Here is a 14,575-nt window from a genome sequence, read left to right as displayed (position 1 = left end):
AAAAGCAAAAGGTGCTGAGACAAAGTTTACTTAATTAATGGAATAGTAAGTTAGGCACTACATCCAATGAAAGTGCTTCTGAGAGTGTAAGAGCAAGCTTTTTCAACCTTTTGACTGTGGAGGTACTGCTGAAATATTTTTCAGGCTTTGAGGTACCAGGAAGTGTTGTCATCTGGCCATGCCTCTCTGTCATGCCCTCCAGGAAGTGAGAGGAACCTCAGGCGGTAAAAGAGTTAAATATCCGGGGACCCTTCCCTTCCCACTCCCTCCAGGCCAGTCGACCACTTTGGGAGAGGGCAGGTCAACCTTCCCAAATAAGGGTAGAATTTTTCTTAACAATTAAAACTTTTCCTTCCCTCTTTGTTCAGAGCCAGGGTAGGAGATCTCTGCCCAGCCACCATTTTGAAATCTCCCATGACACGGTACCACTGAGGGGCCTTCACAGTACCATTTGGTACCACAATACCTTGGCTGGGAAACCCCCAAACTGCATCTCAGCCCTACCCGCAATTGAAATCCTCTCAGATGCCTTTGGTTTACTTTAACAGAAGCTCTAGCTAGTCTGAAGAACTTTAGAACATGGAAAAGGTGAAGTGAGTGGGAATGTGGAAGAACTAGAAAAAAGATTGAGTGTTAGGAGGCAGGGGTCTTAGGACTTTCTAAGAAAACAAGACAAAGCAGGTACCACCTTCAACCGCCCACTCACCTTTTTGCTTCTTCAGCCTCCACATCACCAACAGGCCTCCCACTAAAAGAACCACCACCAGCACCAGAAGAACAATCAGTAGAAGGAGCCTGATGTTGAGAGGACGAGAGCTTGGATTAAAAAAGGGAAGAATGTATGTATGAGATCACTCACTCCTGTTTGATGGACAAAGCGTCCTGTGTGCCACATGACAGATTCACTGTGACTGGATGGAACTGAAAAGCCCAGAGTGTCCCTTCATAGAGAAGCCTTTTAGCTATCAATGGGTGCTCTAACAAAGGGGAATAGTTCCCTCTCTCTTTTTATTTCTGCTGATGCACTGCAAGCTACTTCAGTGCTCCTGCAATCACCAAAGAGATCATCAATGTTTGTATCTATGCTCTTTCTCTAAGCCACGCAAAATTTAATATCTGCCATGCCCCCCTCATGTTTTGTTCCACCTAAACTGACAAGTCCCAGACTCGTTGGCCCCTCCTCATAGAAAAAGGGCTTCACCCCTTCAGTCAACTTAGTAGCACTCTTCAAAGTGATTGGAGTTATGGCTTCCATGCCTTGAAATTCTGTACCTCAATATTCCTGTATGTATCTATTGTATTTCTTATGTCTGTTCTTACCGTGTAGTGATCTCAGACGGTCCTTTGGTGTCATTAGGGACTGTGGAAAAATATCCAGTAGTTACAGCTGCTGTGGTGGTAGGAGGCAAGAGTTCTGAAACAGAAAGCAAAGGGCAGAATAGAGTCTTTAACACAGATCATTTCTCCATCTACTTGTCTAGTCTTAATTGTGTAATCAGAAATACACAAGATGCCCCGAGTCCATGGATTACTCATAGAATCCTAGAATCATAGAGTTGGAAGGCACCTCCAGAGTCATCTGGTCCAACCCCCTGCAGAATGCAGGAAATTCACAACTACTTGCCCACCACAGTAACTCCAATTCCATGCCCAGGTGATATCCACCCCCCCCAAAAAAAAGAACAAAATCCCTAGCCAATCTGGTCTGGAAGAAATTCACCTTCTGATCTCAAAGTAGTGATCAGCATTTCCCTGAGCATAGAAGAAATGGTGACAAGAGCCAAGCATAAGGTGTCCAGATTTTTAAAAAGATAAAGCGGGACACCCGGAAGCGCGACACCCGGAAGGGGGCCAGCCCGGCCCGAAGGTTATGTAGGCAGACATGGCGGCCCAGGCCCAGCTGGACCCCCTCCCTCCGACTGGTCTCATTGTCGCCACTTTCAAGGATCCATCTGGTGCGCGCACCTCCCGAGTGCACAGGTCTCGTCCTGTCGCGCTCACAGGAAAAGCAGGACTTTGTGCTGAACTCCCCCCCCCCTGGCAAGAGCCCTTTCCCCTCGGATCCTTTCCCCTGCCGCAGACCCGCTTCCTGGTCAAGTTTCTGGGCGCAGGCCAGCCGCCAAAAACGAAAGCACCAGCCCCTTCCTTTTTCTCCTGTGAGCCTGTTGGTTTCCCGCCCAGGCCAGGCTGGCTGCTCTGCCGCCGCTGTGGACCTTGCCTCATGGTGGGGCAGCCAGGGCCGGGCAGAGCCACACTGAGCTGCGCCAAGACTAGCCGCTGGCTGCTAGCTGCGGCTAACGAGACCTTTGAAGACCCGGACAGGACATGGGACAATGTCCTCAAAGGTGGGAGTGTCCCACGGAAGTCGGAACGGAGGGCAGCTTAGCCAAGCACTGACACAATCCCTTCTGCCCACCCTCTTACAATCTGCCTAAGTTCACAGAATCAGCGTTTCTGTCAGGTGGCCATCTAGCCTCTACTTAAAAACTTCCAAAGGAGAACCCACCACTTCCCAAGGAAGTCTGTTCCACTGAGGAACTGCTCTGTCAGGAACTTCTTCCAGATGTTTAGCTGAAAGTTCTTTTGAATTAATTTCAACCCACTGGCTCTGGTCTGACCCTCTGGGGCAACAGAAAACAACTCTGCTCCATCCTTTATGTGACAGCCCTACTAGTACTTGAAGATGAGTATCATGTCATCTCTTAGTCATCTTCTCTCCAGGTTAAACAGACCAAGCTCACTCAGCCTTTCCTCATATGTCTTGGTCTTCAAACCCCTCAAAATTTTCATTGCCCTCTTCTGGATGCACACCAGTTTGTCTACATCCTTTTTCAGTTGTGATGCCCTAAACTGAACACAGGACTCTCTAAGTGAAGTCTAACCAGAGCAGAGTAAAGCAGTATCATCATCTCATGCAATCTGAACAATATAGTTCTTTTGATACAGACTAAGATCCCATTTGCCTGCTTAGCCATCGAGTCACACTGCTCATGTTTAGTGTATAGTCTACTAAGACCTTTAGATCCTTTCCGCACACACCACTATACCAAGACAAGTCTCCCTCATCCTATAATGCTGCATCTGATTTTTCTGCTCAAGGACTGACTGATGATTTGTTCTAAAATTTTGCCAGCTATAGGCATCAAGCTGACAGGCTGGTAGTTACCCAGATCCTCCTTTTTCTCTTTCTTGAAGATGGGGACATTTTCCCACCTCCAATCTTCTGGCACTTCACCCATTCTCCAAGAATTGTCAAGATCAATCCCATTTTTCCATGTGGCATTGTCCTCTAATCAAATTTCCAACCTTTCCCTGTCCTTCACCTGTTCTCCAAGAATTATCAAAATCAATCTCTTGATCAATCCCATTTTTACCATCACCATAACTATCATAGGGCAGCTTCTAAGATCTTGTTTAAAAGTTCTGTCACCCTGTTCACACATGCAAATAATGGTTCACATGTATGGTCTTCTTATGGGGCTGGAGACTTGCTTGAGATTGCAGTTTCTATTCTGTGAGATGAACTGCTGACATCTTCACTTCTGTTAAAAGTGAGACAGGGGGAAGTTGCTTGCATTATTGTTTGAATCAGAGCTCCACCTCAGATAACACATTTTTTTTTACAAAAACTAAGTTAGAAAATATCACTACTGACATTGATTCAGATGTGAAAAGCAGGCAGGACTGAAGGCAAATAAGTATGATATCTTTCACTAAATATTCCAAGAACAAAGTCTGAGTCTGAAAATATGAATTATAGGTAAGTGCCCCCCCCCCACACACACACACTGAAGGTAAATGTTAGGAATCCCACAATGATCTCCAAATCTTTGTGGAAAGGTCATGGGCCTTTTCCTCTTTCCCTACTCTTAAGACCCATTCTTGATTTCAGAAAAGTTGTTTCTTGGGGACATGAGTTCCACTGATGGAATATGCAGGAAGGGGTGGTTTTTCCTCCACCATTAACTACAGCATCCTGACCCATTACTTCATGCAAGTCCTGCAGGACAGGACTGTCAATGGTGGGCAGCAACAGGAGAAAGTGGAGAAGATCCACAAACATCAGCATCTTCTGTTGGAACCCACCCCATAACTCTCTGGGGCATTTCCCACGGCTTAAAAATAGCACAATGGTTGCTGATTGAAAACGCTACTAATTTGCCATAACGCACGACGTCGTTAACGATCTGCAACAATCCTGAAACCGACCCGCCAAAAGCGCTTCGTTGTAGCGCTTTTAGGGGAATCCAGAAAACTGGATTCACCCTCCGGATAGCGATACACTCCTGCAACCAATCTGCAACAGTAGCGCTAAAGACCTGTGCGTTACCATTGTTGCGGGTTCTTCAAAGTCCCTCCTCCCGAGCCTGTCCTCGAAACTTCCGGCGAACTGTTCGCCATTTTTTTTTTCTCCGAGCGAGCGGGGATCTACGAGGCAACGGGACAGCGACTGGCTTTCAAGCACGATCACTTTAGGAAATTCTGCCCGGACACCACAAGAGTTTTTCACAAGCACAGTGGCACACACCGTCACGTTCCCTAAATTTGGCCAAAGCTTAAAACCCCGTCTACCATCGGCCAGTCCTAGCGGAGTCAACGTACAGGGAGCATTTTAAAAAATTCTCCTCTGAGCGTGCCAACGAACATTCGCCGCTCGCAGTCTCCTGCTTAGCTTAGAGGGGTTCAATAGACATGATTCGTGGTGATATCATGAGGGGCGGCTTATGTGTAGTGGGTCTTTGTGTGGTTCCCGGTGCGTGCTTGTGCTTGGGTGCGGACAACCCCTTCCATTGGCGGCTAGACCTCCGGCAAGCGGAGTTGCCGTCCCCCGTTCATTTTAAAAAATTTTCCTCTGAGCGTGCCAACGAACGGTCGCCGCTCGCAGTCTCCTGCTTAGCTTAGAGGGGTTCAATAGACATGATTCGTGGTGATATCATGAGGGGCGGCTTATGTGTAGTGGGTCTTTGTGTGGTTCCCGGTGCGTGCTTGTGCTTGGGTGCGGACAACCCCTTCCATTGGCAGCTATACCTCCGGCAAGCGGAGTCGCCGTCCCCCGTTCATTTTAAAAAACATTCCTCTGAGCGTGCCAACGAACGTACGCCAGTAACATGTCATGTTTGGTTGATTTATGCTGTGGCTGGTGAATATTATTGGGGAACTGCCGAGTACTGCCGCACTTGCTCTCGGTTGAACACCGGCATGCGTTTGTGTAATGGCGGACATTTTCCTAAAATGGCTCCCGCTGCATGTTCAAACTGCTCTTCTCTCGTGTAAACGAATCAGCGCATGCGTTAAGTCAAACAACAAGGGCGCCAATCTGGCCATTAGGAGCAGATCCTGTTCCCGCGCGAGGAGTTTTGAACGTGACATGTGACCTAATGTGGCCAATGCGCGTGTCCCCTACTGCCCTCTACCAATCAGGAGCCGGCTAGTCCCTTTGTCTTTGTGTGCGGGAAGGTATATGATCCGTTGCACCCTGCACCTTCCACCACCATTTTGCTCAGCTACCAGCGAAAGCAACATGGAATCGTCTTCTCAAGCCTCGTCCGTCCCTGCAACCGGCCGTGGCCCAACTTGGAGGGACGCGGAGATCAGGGACCTGATCGGGATTTTCTCGGAGGAGAAAATCCAGGACGCGTTCCAGTCCTCCCACAGGAATAGGGAGGTATTCGAACAAGTGGCCATTAAGATGCGCGCCCTGGGCCACAACAGGACCGGCCTTGAATGCCGGTCGAAGACCAAGACAATGAGGGCAGAGTATATGCGTGCCGTGAACCATAATAAGGGTTCCGGCAACGAGAAGGTTACCTGCCCCTACTTCGAGGAGCAGCGCCAGCTGTACGGAGACGGGGAAGGATCCGGCAGGCCGAAGCGCGTCGGCCGGAGCCTTAAGGTGGTTCGGAAGCCGGCTGCCCCGGTCGAGGAACCACCCGCTGAGGAGGATCCCGGCGAGGGCACCTCGTCCAGCTTTCGCCCTCCACCCCCCGTCCAGCAACGAGCCGCGGAATCGGTAACGCTGGACCTCATCGCCATCGTTCCTGGGGAGCCAGAGGAGGCTCCTGAGCAAACGCCCCTTGCCTCCGGTAAGTGATTTTATTTTTATTTTATATTTCCTTTTGAGCAAATGTGTGTTCTGACGTTTGGCCATCGTTTTCTCGTCAGTTCGTTGCAACGCATAAGATGGTAGGCTGTGGAGTGCTTGCTGTGTTTACTATTTGAAACGGTTTTAATTTTATAATTTAATTTTAATTTTTAAAAGATTTTAAAAGATGGTAGGCTGTGGAGTGCTTGCTGTGTTTACTATTTGAAACGGTTTTAATTTTATAATTTAATTTTAATTTTTAAAAGATTTTAAAAGATGGTAGGCTGTGGAGTGCTTGCTGTGTTTACTATTTGAAACGGTTTTAATTTTATAATTTAATTTTAATTTTTAAAAGATTTTAAAAGATGGTTGGCTGTGGAGTGCTTGATGTGGTTAGTATTTGAAACGGTCATGTTTAACCAACAGCCCCAAAATATTTGCTGCATGCCTCGCCCATAGGCCTTCTGCAGTACTTTGGCTCACTACTTTGGGAGCTTGCTTTGTGGTTCATGGTGTATGCTTGCTCATTTTTCACTATTTTCTGCTCTTGTCCACAGAGACACAGTTGCCAGGGACGGGGCCCCTCGAGTCTCCAGCAGCACCTGACGTGGATAGTGATTCGGGGGCATCAACTAACATTGGTAAGTATTAGTTAAAATAGGGGGGGGGCTGTTTTGACTGCTTTGTGCTTTTCTGTTTGTGCAGGGCAGCAGCACTGCTAAGAGAAAGAAGAGAGTCCCTCTGCGTTGCTGGTGTAGCCTTTGAAGCTGGCTTTGCCACCCTTTGGTCCTAGATCTGTTTTTTTTCCTTTTTTTGCAGATTTCATACCCGGAACACAGGAGGAGGAACAGCCTGGGTTGCTTGGACCTCCTGCACGGCGCAGGCGGATACAGATTCAAGATGGTGAGCGTGCATGACCTGTTCCTTTCGAGCCATAGCTGCAGGACAATGTCGCTAGGCACTAACCATGTGCTCCCTTTTAATTGTTGAGAGTCCTGCTGTGAAAGTAGGCAAAAGTAAAAGCACACCATGGGCAAACAAACAATAGCCATGTGCTCGCCGGGGATTGTTTAAATTCTTGGCAGGAAAACACGGGGACAAAAAAGAACACCATGTCCACCATGGTGTGTTTTGACTTTATTGATGTCACTAACAGTTTTGTTTCTCATTTTTTGCCAACAGAGGTTCTTTCAGATGAGGAGGAGGAACCACCCCTGGCTCCAGGCAGCCCACCACCTAGAGGTGCGCTCCCAGCAGAGGAGAGGCTTACGAGGGAACGCGGCAGGCTGAGGCGCGTCTCCGTCTTGACAAGCGTGGGAGAGAGGCTCCTTGAGCACTGCTATGAGGAGTCACGGCGTGCCGCTGCCGCTGACCAAGCCATGCTCACACTCATTGCCCAGGAGGGGAGAAAATTGAGGGCAGTCCTTAGAGAGACAAACCAAATCCTACGCGAAGGCGTGGAGGAGGTGCGACTGATAAGGAGACTCATGGAGAGGGCTGTAGTGGTCATGGAAAGGGCCTACCCTCCACAAATCGCCCCCGCCCCCCCCACCACCACCCCCACCACCACCCCCACCACCACCCACACCACCACCCCCACCACCACCCACACCAACACCACCACTTCCAGCACCCACCCCACCGACTCCCTCTCAGAATGCCTCCACCCAAACACGAAGGAGGACTATTCTCGGAAAGAGGAAAATAAAACCAGCAGACAAGTACTCCCCCTCCTAGTTTTGCCCACTTTTTCTATTTCATGTTATCTGTGTTTTGTTGTTTGTTGAATAAAGTTTATATTTTTGACTCTGTCTCTGTGTACCCTACTGTAGAATCTGCAAGGCCGAAAGCGGCCTCTCTAGTGATTGTCTATATTGTGGTACTGCTGTGTGGGTTGGAGGTTGGAGGGGTGTTAGTTCAAGGAGTTTTAGGAGTGTGGTGTGGGGTTAAATATGTGCGAGTTTAAGAAGTCACACTGGAGTCTTGTTATAAAATTTGCAATAACATTTTATTTTAAAAAACATTTTAACAGGGGAAAAACATTAGGGAATGAAACTTGGAGCCCCACCAGCACCACCACCCCCCACCCCCCTGGAAAACCTATTTTTTTTAACAAAACTATACATTTAACAGGGGAAAAACATTAGGGAATGAAACTTGGAGCCCCCCCCCCAACCCCTACCCCAAAACACAAACAGGAAACAAAACTCAGGTCCCACCGCTCCCCTCCCCAGCCCCTTCCATCTCCCTCACTCTCCTGCTCAACCTTCCCACGGACCCCCGGACTTTGCGGCGGAAGAGGTCCTCATCCTCCTTCTTCTTAACTGTGTGGGGAGGGAGAAAAAGTACACATTAGTGCCACACATATTTTCAAATTTCTTTAGTTTACATGCATACACTTTTAAGTGGCCTTAGCCACAGTGTGAGAAGAGTTGGGCAGTGGGGAACATAACCTACGTTCTTCCGCCTCCCTCTGTTGCCTTTGCTGCTCAATCTCCCCTTTCAGCTCTGCCACTTGAGCCTCCAGGGAAGTAACTCTGGCCTCCATCGCACGCAGCCTTGCCTCCACAGTTTCAGCTATAGAAATCAAACAAAGAATTTAATAACACTTCAAATGGGAGCATCACAGCAGGCTCCCATATGGCTCCATGGGGGTACACACACATGGGTCTCCCGCACAGGCATAAAACTCTCACCTGCAGCCTGTCCCGAGGTGGAAGGTCCCTCTTCCTCCCCCTCCTCACGCTCAGGTGCTGTTGCCAGCTTGGATGGTGATTGTGTGGCTGGGCAAAGAAAAAGACAAATCATAATTAAAAGCACACAAAACAGAGATGAAACACAGCTGGTGGACACACCACAGTTAGAGTCTAAGCGCATAACCAAAGTGGTTCTACAGTACTGGCTGGCTAAGTCTGAGGGGGTTGACAGCATCTAAATACTTTCTCGAATTTCATTGGGGACAGTAGGGGAAAGAGGCAGCTAGTCATTCCATGCATGTTTAAGGGTAAAACACAACGAGGGCAGCACTCACCCATATGCCTCCTCATGTCCAGGGGGGGCTTCCCAGCCTTCTCCCATATTTTTACCATCTGGTCGTGGAAGACCGTCCTCCCACTTGGCTGCGGGATCCCCCCCCACTGTTCCAGACTGTTTAGGAAGTCCAGCTTAAGGCGCTTGAATTTTGTCCGGACCTGCTCCCAGGTCCGGACGTAGCCCCTTTCCCTCAGCTTTGAAGCCAACACCAGGTAAGCACCCTTGGTGTGGCAGTGGGTGCTGGCCATAAGGCGGCCAACACTTTTCGATTGGAGCACAAGCTCCAGAAGTGCCTCAGCCTCGGCGCGCTGCCAGAAGGAGCCCTTCCGTGGCTTCGGCATCTTCGGAATGACGGTTAGGGAACGAACGTGCGTTGCTCCGATAGACCACCCCGTTTTTTAAATGTATCAAAGCTGCCCACCAATAAAATTATTCATTGGAACATAAGTGGATTGATCCTCCGGTTTGACAGGGGTCGCCAATACTTCCTGGCTACCCGCCTCCCCGAACTTTCCCCATTCAGCGCTTCCGTATTGTGTTTGTCAATTTCAGTTGGGAGTTAGCATTTAGGGCTGTCAAAGTGCTTTTGGACCAGAGAATCCCCGTTTTTTTGCTGGCAAAGTACACAAACCGCACAAGACAAGGTTAAACAAATAACACAAAACTTTATTCACCAACAAGAGAGTGGGAAAAACAATTAAACACGCCTCCTGTTTCTGTAGATGTGGGTGGCTATGGCGTCCCGAACCTTGCACCCCTCTGCATAGATTCTTCTTCTCCTTGCTTCAGGGATGTCTTGTGTGTCCTCAAGGACAACAGGATCAGGTTCATCCACAGGGAAGGGGATGTTATGTCCCTTGTCCTCGCATATGTTGTGCAAAATGACACACGCGATGATCAGCGGAGTCACATTGTCTATATGCACGTGTAGTCGGGACATCAGGCAACGGAACCGGGACTTCAAACGTCCAAAGGCACGCTCCACTACATTCCTTGCCCGGGAGTGAGTGAGGTTGTAGTGGCTATGCACGTCTGTCCTTGGCCGCTTGTAGGGAGTCATGAGCCAGCGTCGTATTGGGTAGGCTCCGTCCCCGAGCACCAACGGCGGCACACGCACGCCCTCAATGGTGGCGGTGGGGTTTCCTGGAACAAAGACCCCTTCGTCCATGGCTTTCCTGAGGTTGGATTCCCTGAAAACAAGGGCATCATGCCTCCTGCCACTCCACCCCACCTCGGCATCGATAAACCGGCCGGAGAAGTCCACTGTTCCTTGCAGGAGAACAGAGCAAAAGTCCTTCCTGTTCCCGTACTCTTTTATGCTTCCCCCGGGGGCACGGATAGGGATGTGGCTTCCATCGACGGCCGCAAAACAATGCGGGAATCCAAGCCTGGCAAACCCGTCCATACTCTGGAATAAGGGAAAGAAAAGAATATAAGCCATTGCATGTCAGCGTGGGGTGTATCGCGTCTTCGTTGCTGACCTGTCAAACAAGAAAAAAAATTTAAAGGGCAAAGGGGATAGAATGACACTCACCGCTCCAAGCCGGTCTCCGAGGCACACGACTTTGCTGAACAATTCCGCCTCCATGGCGAGGCAGAACTCCTTAAGGATATCGCCAACCGTAGTGACTCCGAGTCCGAATTGCTGGGCTACTGTCCGGAAGTACTGAGGGGTGGCCAAGTACCACAATGCGGCAGCCACCCTTTTTTCAACTGGAACGGGGCGCCGCATGCCAGTGACTTGCCTCTCCATGCGTCCACGTAGAGCCTCCACGAGTTCAAAAAATGTCCCCCTCGACATCCTGAAGTTGGCAATCCAGTGGTCATCATCCCAGCGAGTCCACACAAAATTCTCCCACCAGTCAGAGGATCGTTCGTCCACCCAGAACTGTCTGGGGAACCGGACCTCTGCCAGTGCTTGCCAGCGTTTCTTGGCCGCCATGGTTACCCTTACAGAACGTCTTCTGCTGCTGGTCAGCGTTCCGGGCACCCGTTCTCGGTACTCCGCGATAGCAGACGTCCGACGCGACAAGGCGGTATTCATGCGCTGGAGCACCGCGAGCATGTAAGCCAGCAATTGAAAAATAAGCCTCTCCATTGCAACGTTGACCTGTGCTGCGGGCAGTAGGCTACGCAAACAAAAGAGTGAGGCCGACCGCGTGTCTGCCCAGGTGCATATAAGCAGGTAACCTGTGGGCGTGTACTGTGGGCGGGGATTAACCAATCAAACATGTCAATGCATCTGGTTCCTAGAAAACAATAGAAAACACGTTCCAAGGGCGCCAATGATCGGACGATAACGCGTTGCTACGGGGTTTCCTGGGTTTTTTTAAAAAAAAGGGGACCCCGACAAGTTCGGCTTTAGGGTCGAGGTCAAAGGTGTGCCTGCAGTTTGATTGACGGGCACGGGAGGCCAGAAGCGCTAAAAAGGGACCTCCTTTGTAGCGATAAGACGGAGAACCGGAAGCCTGTGGGTTACGAAAGTGGCGAGAAGTGAAAGTGCCAAATTCCGCAAAAACCGCAGCTGTGCGTTACGGGCACGGCTAGTTACATTTCGCTACTTGAAGTAGCGCTTTCACAAACGGCAACCAAATAGCAACTTTGAGCTCTGTGCGAAATGGCCCTCTGATTCCCCAGCATTCAGGCAGTCTTTTAACAAACTTTATCTTAAACTGGCTTTCAGAATTGTACAGCCTTTATAAGTGTGATAACAAAAGTGTGAGAGGAACTGTTTATGCTGGACAGTCAAAACAGTGTATGACTGAACTGGTGTGCATTCAAACATACCATCTCACAGCGGCATCCTGAAAGGCTGTTTTGAGGTGGGTTTTTGTGTGGGTTAACACTTGAATCAATTCTCAGTGTGTGAAGGAGATAGAATCTGAATCTAGGTCTGTCAAAATTTACCAAGATTCCTGCCTCTCACTGACAATTATGCCAATCAACTTTTCTGAGTTCTCCCTGCTGAAGGGTAGGCAATTGTAAACCACTTTGAGACTCATTTGGATAGTAAAAAACAAGGTACAAACCCCCCAGCTCTTCTGTTGCTGCTGTTTCTATGAATGCAAAGCTATCCTCCTCAGACAAAATTAACAATATAAAATGTTCATTGAGGAAGACATTCTCAGCTGTGTGGAATCCACCCGTGCTTCCTGCTTTTTAAAGATATGGCCCCTATTTATATGGGTCAATCGACCGAATAAACATACTGTACTGATATGGCCCCTATTACATGTGGGACCATTGATAATACCTGTGCTGGCAGGGGCTCATGGGAATTGTAGTCCATGGATATCTGGAGAGCCACAGTTCAGCCACCCCGGATCTAGAAGCTGAAGGAGGGCTCTTGGCAGGCATGGGAGGGAAGTTGCCTGACCACTTATTTCCTTCCTGGAAAAACCCATGGAAGCTAAATTGGGTATGCTCACTATGCATATTCACACTCTCAAATATGTCCCAAACAATTCAAAACTTACCTCTGAAGATCTCCACCGAGATAGGATAACTAGGATCAGCTGCCAATGTCCTATCTATCCCACACCAATATTTCCCTTCATCCTCCAGTGTGAGGTTCTCTATAATTATGTTAAATGCCTGAAGGCTGCGACTGTCATTGATAGAGATTCTGCCCTGTGTCTCTACCAGGGATGACTTTGTTGTGATTATTTTTTCGCAAGAATGCCAAATTTCTCCTTTGCAACAGTATTTGTTGTAAGATGCATAATCTGTGTAATTGCATAAAATAGACAGCGACCCTCCCAAGGGCGCACGCACTGTGCTGGGGCAGGTCAGTAATTCAGAGAAACCACCTGCAAAGAATAAAGAAAACAACCATCATCCTTTTAGTTAGAAATGAATTCCAGTGCACAGTAAGGCAGGCCAAAATTATGGCCAGTACTGAATTCTTCCACCTGGTCCACATCTTTCTAGAGTTCCCCCACCCCACATACACATTGGCTTCCAAACAGCAGTATTTTGGGATTCATTTGTTTGGAGAAGCCATGTGACATTGTCCTCTACTCAACAACTTTCTAGTCTTTCCATGTCCTTGTACCTTCTTTCTCTAACCTGACTCAATACATTTGTTCTGGAAAGAACACAGTCCAACTATCTGGATTGGAAGGTGAACATTTTCAAAGCTCCTGCCCATGCCAATGCCATATTCCTTCTGTCAACCCCCTGTGGTCGAAACAAGAAGGAAAAAAATGCCAGGTGATAAATTATCTGCGGTAAGATGTTCTTGCAATAAGTTATGTGTAGGGAAGACAGCTAGAAAATAAAAAATGTGTCAAATGGAACATAGGAGCAACATATTTTGCAGAATACTTGGGGCACCTTTGATACAGCATTTTATGGGAAAACAACATGGACCTGCTGATTTCAATTTTGCGGGTTTATATAAACCTAACAATCCTATATTTAAAAGAATTAGCACCTCATGGATTAGACTCTGATTTAGGACTTCTGTTCAGCTACTTGTTGTAGAGTAGAAAAAATGCTTTGTCATTCCATACTGCTAAAGACTTCATTTGCTGTGGATAGTTACAGCACGATGTCTGTTCTGGTCAGTATTTTACTTCATTTATACTATACTTTTTCATGGATAGTTCACTTCCAATGTATAGTTCATCTGTCTTACATGGTATATTGATGATAATATTGTCATCAATTTTGAACCTCTCTTTTTAATATTGTATTATTATTGTTGTTATATTATTAGTTCTGTTTATATGCTGCCCTTCCTGAAGGCTCAGAGCAGCTTACAAGGTTAAAAAATAACATCATCATTAATAAAATTGTCAATTAATATTTAAATTAAGATACTTAAAATACATCCCATTAGCTGAATACTTCATTTGTGTTTCAGGGGTGGGGGGGGATGTGCATATTATTTTGGTGATGTTCAAATTGGGTGGGTTCTTCATTAGTAAGGCCAGAAATTGGGATATACCCTTCCCATCTCAGCCATAGGCCCGGCAGAACATCTCTGTCATGTTCTGATCTCATTTGGTAGGGTGTTCCACCAGACTGGGGCCAGAGTCAGAAAGCCCTGGACCTCATTGTGATAAATGTAATTCCTTTTAGGCTAGGGAAACCCTAAACAGATTCTGATCGCTAGACCAGAATACTTCTTTGGGAGGGAACACAGTGAGAGAGGTTGTCCTGTAGATAGTTATTTATTTCATTTTTATACCATCTACCTGGTGAGCCGGCTCAGGGCATTTTAGCAACATTCCATAGAAGCAATGGTTAAAATGCAATAAATTAATTAGAGAAAAAATAAAATTCATTTAAAATTCATTTAAGATGATCTGTGCAGTATCAATGGTGACAACCCATTTTCAAGTGCTGCTGATCTTCTCCCAGGCCATTTAGGGCTTTGAAGGTTATAACCAGAACCCTGGATCTTTGGAGCCAATGCAGCTGGGAGAGCACTGGATGGATAGAGCACTCAAGGAG

The 14,575-nt window shown here is 47.7% G+C and overlaps 3 protein-coding genes across 8 annotated transcripts in view; 2 read left to right on the top strand and 1 right to left on the bottom strand.

Moving 5' to 3' along the window:
• The window catches only part of RAB37 (RAB37, member RAS oncogene family), a 98,069-nt gene that overhangs the window by 20,841 nt on the left and 62,653 nt on the right, over positions 1 to 14,575 (top strand). The window lies entirely within an intron of this gene.
• Positions 1 to 14,575, bottom strand: part of CD300LF (CD300 molecule like family member f) — a 38,371-nt gene that overhangs the window by 9,802 nt on the left and 13,994 nt on the right. Inside the window, exons 2-4 of one of the 4 annotated variants that reach the window (XM_077327899.1) lie at positions 12,592 to 12,924; positions 1,321 to 1,414; positions 707 to 816 (exon numbers count right to left, since the gene is read on the bottom strand). In XM_077327899.1, the coding sequence (XP_077184014.1) occupies positions 707 to 816; positions 1,321 to 1,414; positions 12,592 to 12,924 (537 nt within the window). The remainder of the gene's footprint in view (positions 1 to 706; positions 817 to 1,320; positions 1,415 to 12,591; positions 12,925 to 14,575) is intronic. The other 3 variants (XM_077327901.1, XM_077327900.1, XM_077327902.1) reach the window with 3 other exon arrangements.
• On the top strand, positions 3,909 to 7,888 carry LOC143832861 (uncharacterized). Its single transcript, XM_077327898.1, has 4 exons — positions 3,909 to 6,083; positions 6,640 to 6,723; positions 6,902 to 6,985; positions 7,265 to 7,888. The coding sequence occupies exons 1-4, from the start codon at positions 5,462 to 5,464 to the stop codon at positions 7,867 to 7,869; spliced, it is 1,395 nt and encodes a 464-aa protein (XP_077184013.1). The 5' UTR covers positions 3,909 to 5,461; the 3' UTR covers positions 7,870 to 7,888.

This window comes from Paroedura picta, chromosome 3, assembly GCF_049243985.1.
Source record: "Paroedura picta isolate Pp20150507F chromosome 3, Ppicta_v3.0, whole genome shotgun sequence".
NCBI lineage: Eukaryota > Metazoa > Chordata > Lepidosauria > Squamata > Gekkonidae > Paroedura > Paroedura picta.
The sequence above is the reverse complement of the archived record's forward strand: the minus strand, read 5'-3'. Positions and strand labels throughout refer to the sequence as shown.

Coding starts and splice junctions, on each gene's coding strand:
- LOC143832861 (XM_077327898.1), top strand. CDS start 5,462: ATGATCCGTTGCACCCTGCACCTTCCACCACCATTTTGCTCAGCTACC. Junction 6,084..6,639: donor GCAAACGCCCCTTGCCTCCG/GTAAGTGATTTT, acceptor TCTTGTCCACAG/AGACACAGTTGCCAGGGACG. Junction 6,724..6,901: donor GGGGGCATCAACTAACATTG/GTAAGTATTAGT, acceptor CTTTTTTTGCAG/ATTTCATACCCGGAACACAG.